Source organism: Maylandia zebra, linkage group LG2 (assembly GCF_041146795.1).
Source record: "Maylandia zebra isolate NMK-2024a linkage group LG2, Mzebra_GT3a, whole genome shotgun sequence".
In the NCBI taxonomy this organism is placed as follows: domain Eukaryota; kingdom Metazoa; phylum Chordata; class Actinopteri; order Cichliformes; family Cichlidae; genus Maylandia; species Maylandia zebra.
The window spans coordinates 31,467,328-31,476,388 of NC_135168.1; the positions used below are offsets into that span (position 1 = coordinate 31,467,328).

Here is a 9,061-nt window from a genome sequence, read left to right on the forward strand (position 1 = left end):
CTCCTCTGCTGCACACGGGACACAATAACATTGGATCCTTTCTAATTCAAGGGGTGGGGGTGGTGTTGGTGGATTATTCCTGCGAATGCCTTAGTACCAGCATCACACTCTGCTTGAAAACATCAACTTTCAAAGGATAAGCTCCTTTGACGCTACAGTGCATTACCCCGATGCGGTGCTACCTACTTTCTGTCTTAAGCTTGTGTGAAGTGAGTGAAAGCCATGGTAAGTGACACCTGTATTACGCACAGTCTGGCGTCTGCCTTCACAAATCAAGGCCATCTGTGTCGGGGGACTGTGATCAGATCAATATGACAAAGTTTGTGGGGAGGAAGTAAGCTTCACCTATCCTGCAAACTCCTTCAAACAGGAAGAAGAAAGGAGAGACGAAAAAATTCTTTGCACAAAATATGTTTATTTTTTTTTAACACTCCTTTTTTTTGCTAACATCAATTCAATAGTTTATATTTTAAGATTAAGCTTCTACAGTAATACAGAGAAATAATCTCCCGAATCCAAACTGAGAGCTGGTTTCAATAACAAACTCAATCAAGAATTCCAGTTGGATTTGTCCAGTGTTATCAATAAGTGGTGGCATGGTGTTACAGGGGTTAAAACTATTGTCTGTCAGATGGCTTTTGGTTCAAACTGGTTGGGTTTCCTCAGTAAAGACATATCGTAGGATAAATGGTAATTCTAAATATAAAGGTAGAGGTGGATAAAATGCTTAAAGTGCATAGAATAAAGTAGTGCATCATTGTATTATTAAATCTGGCCTGTTGTGCAGAGAGCTTTGGGGGCTGCATTTGGAAAACTTTGAACATGGTGATAAATCTGGAAAATTCCTTGCTAACCACTTCAAGCTAAATACAGAAAAAAAAAATTTATTCTAGAAAGGACTGGGAACATTATTTACAATAATACACAACAAATAAGCCTTGGCCTCTGTTGGACATGGGCACGGAGGGAGGAGTTCACCATCCCCATCACTCCCCGCTGGGATGCAGGTTTTTGTTGGTTCCGGGGACTGTGGCTGGATGTTCTGGTGTCGTCACTGACCCACTCACTCGGTGGTCTTGGAACTCCTTCTGTCGCTTGGACTTCTTCCGTGGTGCCAAGAACTTCCCAGGCAAAGGTACCAAGCGGTTCTTGGGCACCTGGAGCCTTGATCTCGACTCACACTAGGGTGGGCAGCTCCAGTGGGGTCGGCTGCCCGTCGCCACTGGTCCTTTGGGACTCCCACCCCTTGGCCATGCGGACCCCATCTAGGGCCTTCCTCATTCTCCTGCTGGAATGAGCGTGCAGATATTGCAGAGATGTGTGGACTTAGGTCTTCAGAACTCTTGAGGGCTGCGGATGGCACGGTTCTTTCTCTCTCTCTCACCACCCCCCCACAAGAAGATTGTTGATTTATGTGCCTGCGCATTTTCAAATTTTTGTGTTCCAGGTGTTGTATGTTCGTTTTTTCTTACAGGTGCAGCAGTTGGCGATAGATTTGTATACTGAGTGGGCCATTTATATGGATACACCGTAATAAAATGGGAATGGTTGGTGATATTAAAGTCCTGTTTGTGGCACATTAGTATATGTGAGGGGGCAAGATGGGTGGTGACCATGGTGGCCATTTAGAAGTCGGCCATCCTGGATACAACTTTTGTTTTTTCAATAGGAAGAGGGCCATGTGACACATCAAACTTATTGGTAATGTCACAATGAAATGTATTTCAAGCTGTTAAACTGAACTAAAACACGAGGAACAAATTTAAATGTCAGTGTCAGTTTCACTTTCTTATCAGCCTGACTCAAATATGGTTATTCTCCTCTCTCGCAGCAAAATCCTGATACGAACGGTAATCTGAGGAAGCGCATGAATTATATCTCCCACCAAGAGTCGAGCAGTCAACAGAGAGCCCAGTCCACCACCAACATTGCAGGAGTAGGGCGAGGAAGGCCGCTGCGACCTTTAGCCGGTGGAACCAATGGCAGCTCCTCCACCCTCTCCCGCTCCAGCCCAAAGTCTGAGAGCCTGCTCAGCGTTGCGTCTTCCTCAGCGCAGCTGGTGAAGAGTACGCCTCAGGGTGCAGCTTCTACGCCAGACGTAATGGCGGGGACACCGTGCAAGCAGAACGCCAGCACTTCCTCTCTGCAGCATCTGCTGGGCCCGAAGCTGGAGCGCATCCAGATGATGGGGAACAAACTGGAGCCGAAGCAGACGCCGTGCTCCCAGCCCACCACTGCTGGTATGGGCGGAACCAGTAAAATTGACAAGTATGCACGGATCCTCTTCCCCGTGTCGTTTGGCGCATTTAACATGGTCTACTGGGTGGTTTACTTATCAAAGGACATGATGGTGGCTAAAGGTGGCTAGACGTGTCTTTTAACACATGGGATTACTGGAGTTTGTGAACATTATGTAGAACGTGTTGTTTTTGCCAAACAGATGAACAAAATGTGCCCATAAAGCACTTAAGAATATATTTATTTTTTTCTTCCTGAGTCCTGAAACTGCAAGCATGGGAACAAGCGAGCAAAATTAGAAAAACCTGACTCAACATAAGAAGGAACACCTGCACACTGGAGTATGCTACTGTCCTCTTTCTATTACATCATGCTTCATTTGACTGAAAAGGTCCTCATCAGCTTCAACTGATCTCTTCTGGCCTGCAGTCAAGATAAAGCATGGATTTTATTCATTTTCCTATTTTTGTACCCTGCACCTGGCAAGATGCGTGGACGTGTGTGCCATTGTTCTGAACTCAACTGCACCAACACTGTAAATATATAAATTTATTAGGATAAACAGATTTATATTTAATGAATACAGTTTACTTCCTTTTGAATAATTAAGACGTGTTGCTTTTGGTGCCAGCAGGTTAGAGGTTGCAAAATTAAAACGAGGGATTTCAGAATGGAAAATTGTTGAATGTTGGCCAAAAGGGTTTGAAAGTAAAATGGATTTGGCCAGAATGAAAGTCCTCAAACCAGGCTGAGTGGAGCTTTGGCCAGGACCTGATCAACCATGAAAAGCTTCACTTGTATAGTACCTACTGCAAAGCATCTTTCACATACAAGAAGGATTAACTAATCAGAAATAGCGAATATGAAATTTGTGGATAAGTCGGGCAGAAAATAGTAAAGACAAGTCATGAATTCATGTAACAGTAGGCTTTAAGCTTCTTTCCAGCCGTAACAGATTGCGAATAGCAGACAAAGATTGTGTAAGTGATTAAAAAAGAGCCATAGCATGAACCAACACAGGGAGCAGAACACAAAGCCATTTGCTCGTAGACCACTGTGGCAATAAAATAATGAGCTGGTTGTTTGTTTCGAGACATTTCGGCGTGCTCAACAAAAGAATGTGACTCAACAGCAGCTCCAGGGGAGAAACACAACATCTAACTGCTGTCATCCACATTCTTAAATGTGTTTCCGTGCACTTTGATTTTGGGCATAAAACATTATTTAATTACTCTTCATGGGAAAGATCTCTCGTGTGTGTCTATGGAGCACACTCACTTGCTATCAAAACTACAGCAGATACACAACACGTTGAGCACATTTTGAAGGTTGAAATAACTTTTTCTCTCCTGTTTGGTAACCCCAGTGTCAGCTGACGCAGGGCTGTTGGTCACTAAGTTGACAGCTATTAGTAGGTTATGGAATTTATTAGTGTTTGCACTGATAATTGCTACAATTGCTACAACCACATTAAGTTATGGATGTGGTTGATATTTATCTGTTGTGTCAGATCAGTTAATGTTTAAAGATAATGACGAGTCATTTTCCATAGGGGGTAATCAGTTTGCACCTAATTTACTTCAGCTGCAGTTTATTACCAACCAGAAAACGATTGTACTGAAAATCAGAGTGCATATCTTTGGAAGTGTAAAGGCCTTTTCACATAGGTGCGCTTGTGCTGTGGTGTGTGCGAGCCATAGAGAAGAGTGGGTTTTAGAGCAGTTTTCACATTGTATGGGGAGGGTCTTAATACATTCTCCTGTCGTTCTGAATTAATGGGAAAATGTGTAAAGAATCTTACTTAAGATTATTTTCATGAGTAATATTGGCCTCTACTCGGTTTTTATTTCAGTTCAGGTCTTAAATGCTTTGAGATGCTGGCATCTTCGTGTAGAGCCCCCATGTACTCAGGCTGAAATTTATTTTAGTCGCTTCATCTCATATCCTGAAACCAGATGTTTTGAAGTGATCCTGTAAAAACACTGCAGTATCAAAAAGTCAAAGATGCTTCAAGTCAGCAGAGGCTGTTGGGATTCATTTATAAATTCAGAATTAGATGTGCTGACAAATAAACACTTTGAAAACAGTGGTCATAATAGCGAGGAGTGAAGCCCTTTACACACCGGACATGTAAAATTCAAGCTAATATTTCGTGCCTTGAAAATATTTTTCGGGCTCATCTATTTTTAATGCAGCCATTCGCACTGACCGATTTTGCATGACAAATTTGGGGCTTTTTTTTTAAACCGAGCTAAATTTTTCAGATCCAAATAAACAACAAGCGTGCTCGTAGTTTAAAACATGCAACGGCTTGATGATGTCATCTTCAAGTTTTTAAAAAAATTCATTTTCTGCAAAAATGCTTTTGGTGTGTATCTGTGTAACACGACAAGTTTGGATCAGAAAAATTCTGTTTTCTGATCCAAACTTGCTTCTTTGCAACGCGCTCGAGGCGTAATGGCCTTAACTCAGAACTTGAGCTCATCTTAATCTACACGCTGGCTACTTCAACACTTGCTTAAGTATTGTTTTTTAAAATAGAGATTTTCTGCTTTCATTTAAAAAAATCTGTGCATACAAGCATTGATTTGAAAATATTGTCCATCTACATGAAAATGCTGAAAACAATAACAAATACTGGCCAATCAGAATCTTTAATGGAACAACTTTATTAGGTGAACAAAGATGGGCATAACAGAAATGTTTTAACTGAATGTGGAATGTAGAAATCTCTGTCTTTCTAAAAACACAGGAGCGTGAGTCCTTTGCATGTGTTAGCATCTAAACGTGCATAAAAAGATAAAGCAATAATATTTTGTCATGCAAGCAACACAGCACACAGTCTGATGTAAGAGTTAATAAAAGGCAAACACCAAGTTTCAGAAAACTCTGTTTTCAGTGACATAAAATGTGGACAAAAGGCCAAAATGGACAGAAAAGGCTAGTTATCAAAACAACTGTGTTGGGTTCATTTTGAGAGAGAGAGAAGACAAATATGCTCAAAGTGCATTTTCTTAAATTTATTTAGCAATTAAGGGTTCAAGTTTTTAAAAAATGGCTGCAGTGTCTCTCTGCTCGCTCAGGAGACCCAAACGAACAAAGAGCCCCACACCCAGACAGTGAATGCTTTTTATTATGTGTGATAAACAGGACACTAAGGTGAAAGGTCAAAAGTTCTCCTTGTGTGACTGAGATCCAGTACTTACGTTTCTTCTTCTGCAGCTTTCTGTGCACTTCAGCCTTCTGCTAGCAACACTACCGTTACCATGACAACCACCTCTTATCCTCCGGTCAGACCTGCATAAAGACGGAGCTAGGGTGCGTTCCATAAGAGCAGATTTATGACCTTGTTCTTGTGAAGGGGGTCTTACTATGTTACACTGTGGGCCGTCAAAGACAACACACAAATAAGTGACGCTACTTATGAGATATTAGCCGTACATATAAACATAAATCCCAACAGTATGTGTAGAAAGGCCCCAAAAGGTAACCAAACGCTGCTACTTCCTCGCACCTACTCTTTAAATTACTCTAAACAGAAGCTAGGAGGTCCGTTAGCCAGGCTAGCTGCTTCCAGCTCTGTCTGGTTATTGTGCTAGGCTAATCAACTGCTGGCAGCGTCTTCATATTTACACTTTATATGTCTATAATCACTTTCAACTCTTTGGTAAGTGATGAAAAAACTTTATTTCCACAAGTCAGAAATGTTTAAACTCAGCTATTAGCTTCTACACATGATATATATGTGCTAATTTTTTCTTTTTAGACATTTTGAACCCTCAATATTAGTATTAGTGCTGACACATTTTTGTACTGTTTTTGTACAAGTAATAATCATATTTGGAGGAATTGAGGTCTAAGTTGTCAGCTACCATTAATCCAAGCATGCTGATAAAGAGAAGCTTGGTCATTTGGAAAGAGGTCAGAGTAGAGCTCCTAATCTAAAGGAACCAGCTGAGGTGCTTCAACATCTGACCAGGATGCCTACTGTGCAGCTCCTAGGTGAGGTTTTGTCACAGCAGCATAAGACCATGGAGCAGATTCACAACAAGCTTAAGAGATTACATCTCTCGGCTGGATTTGGAAAGTCTTGGTGACCCTCAGAAGAGAAGAGGGATAGAGGTGGACTATCAATCCAAATATCAATAGTATCGATACTATTGCTGGTATTGAACTGATACTAGTTCAATAGGATCGATAATTTGTTTCTATCCTCTAAGTTCAGTCCACTGATTTGTGTTAAATAAATATTTTTTTTAATTACTTGTAATTGGATCAGTACCAAAACTTGCAGTGTTGCACAGCACGACTGGGGGAGTGGGCAGGGAGCCGCAGATCCAGATACGTGGCAGAAAGTATGGATAGTCCCAAGAAACAGATAATATAAATGATAATATAAAAAAAAATTACAAAATAAACCTGAAACTTACTGGATGGTCTGGACCACACAGCAAGTTATATTATGTGTCATAAAATTCCATCAAAAAGTGTCGATGTGCAGTTTAGTGACTTGGATTATCAAAGATGAAGCCTAACAGTCACTAACTGGCTGCAGGCTTACACCTGCATCTATGAAAAACGCTGTTCTCTTAACTTTAAATATTCTCAGTGTTCAAATGGTTGAGCTTCGAGAAAATTCACTATACACCACTGCACAGCTGTTTTAACCAAAATCAAGTGGCCCCTCTGGGAGGACATTCATGTTTGGCATAGAAGTGTCTGATTTCAGTCACTAACAGTCTGACACTTTTTCCCCACATAGTGAATTTTCATTCTAATACATGAAAGCAACTTTCAAACATGTTAAAGGAACAGAGGAAATCCAGTGTGCTTCCAGTGTGATCAGGACCTTGGTGCAGTTTCAGCCTCTGCTGACCTTTAGAGGTGATGAATCTGCCGGTAATTGAATCCTTGAATAGACAAAGGACACCATTATCTTGATAACACACAGCACCACAGCAGAAGATTGTCCTCCCTGCTGTCGGCTGTTGCTGTTCCCTAACTGGCTGATAGAGGTGAAGCAGGGGATGTTTTGTCATTGAACGCCTCGTCTGGACAAAACTGACATTCAGCGATGACGTTGCTAAAAAGTGCACAGAAGAAGTCTAGAAAATATCAGAAAATTACAGTTATCGTCCATAATTAAGCGCTTTAGCAGATTCTTTTTGCAAATAAATAATGTGTAGGTTAGCGTCATAATAGGAAGGAACAGAACTGACTCATCTTGAAGAGTCTATAATTATAATGTACAAGATCTCATTTTATATTTCCATAAAAGAAGCAGAAAAATCTCACGTGATAGATATATGTATGGTTTTTTTGGCCTATTTTTCTTCTTGTTGGAGAAACTGGAGGTTAAACAGTTGGCGGATGAGCTCAGCGTCACTCCTGCAGATAAAGATGTCATATGTACAGGGTGTGTGTGAGTGTGTGCGTGTGCGTGTGTGTGTGTGTGTGCGTGTGTGTGTGTGTGTGTGTGGGGGGGGGGGGGGGGGGGGGGGTCGTGATGTAGTAGGTGCCTAGTTTCTTGCTCTAACAGCCATATCATCCATGTAGTCATGGTTGTTGGCCCTCGGTTAGTCTAACAGGAGTTATGATGCTGCCACTGCAACGAGAATCACGCGGGCTGATGGACAGATCAAGATGCCCGGCGCCACTCACCTCTCCTAAATGCAGTCAAGTGTGAAATTGATTTTGCCGTCATTACCTCCCCGTTGGTCTCTGCTCTCATGCTCTCCCCATTCCTCTCTGTTTGCCACAACAGGCTACAAAATGCATCTCCTCATAAAAAAACAACAATAAGAACCCCCACAGACCATCCATGTACCAACGAGGAGCCAGTCAGCAACAGATTGATGGTCAGTGTAAATATGCTGTATCTCTGCGCTTCTAAATGTGTGCATGATTGATGGAGCAGCCGATGCCAGGTTGTGGATTTTCTGTTGTTGTTGGTTTATCTTTTTTCCCATAAACGAGCAGTGCTAGACAACAGTCGAACAAGCTCGCTTTGCCCCTTTCAGAGTTTACTCGTAGTGTTTGTGGAAAGTGTGAGCACTCCCAAATGATCATCATCAGGCTTCCTGAAAAACCACACAGTGCAGTTTAACTGGGCAAAAAAGTATATTTATTGTCACTTCAGAGCACTTTTGAGGTAAAACATGGCGTCACGCTCCCTCTAGTGGCTCAACTGAACCCACTTTTATTTCCTACACAAACTCACAGAGCATGAGGCAGCTCTGTGCTTACTGAGTTAGTAAGTTACAGTAATGAGCAGAGTGATGAGACGCTTTTCACGAATGTGGACACTTTAACTCCTCGCAGAAATCAAATGAAAGATTGGCTCTGTCCCCATACGTTTCCAATTTTTTTGACTGTTGCAGATCATTTTCAAAATAAATGTACTACTTGCATCCTTTACTGATATTCTACAGAATAAAACTATAAATGTATTTAACAAAAAAATGCAATAGTTCAAAGGTCACATGTGTGGTATGTAATAACATAGACTGTATGATGTTATTAGGTTGACATTGATGCACTGTTATTGTAGCTGGTTTCACTTATTTTCTTGCACTTTTAAAGATTTCTCTTATCTGTAACTTTTTGACTGACCTCTCAGGTATTGATTTAAATTAAACAGAGCCACGTGATAGGAATTAAGATTTGCCGATAATATAACCTTGAAACGTGAAAGGGCTCAGAATGAAAGGGTTTGAGTCATTAGTAACTGTGCTGTACTGTAACACCCCCTAATAAATAACTGTAGTGAAGTGAAAATCACAATATTCATTTGATAAAAGGTAGCAGAAAGTGGAAACTTGTA

At 41.2% G+C, this 9,061-nt stretch overlaps 1 protein-coding gene across 1 annotated transcript in view; it reads left to right on the forward strand.

Annotated features, from left to right (window-relative positions):
- The window catches only part of gabra4 (gamma-aminobutyric acid type A receptor subunit alpha4), a 30,148-nt gene extending 22,458 nt beyond the window's left edge, over positions 1-7,690 (forward strand). Inside the window, exon 10 of the mRNA XM_004563171.3 lies at positions 1,832-7,690. Within this exon, the coding sequence (XP_004563228.1) occupies positions 1,832-2,368 (537 nt within the window). The 3' untranslated portion in view covers positions 2,369-7,690. The remainder of the gene's footprint in view (positions 1-1,831) is intronic.
- Positions 7,691-9,061: the final 1,371 nt, after the last annotated feature.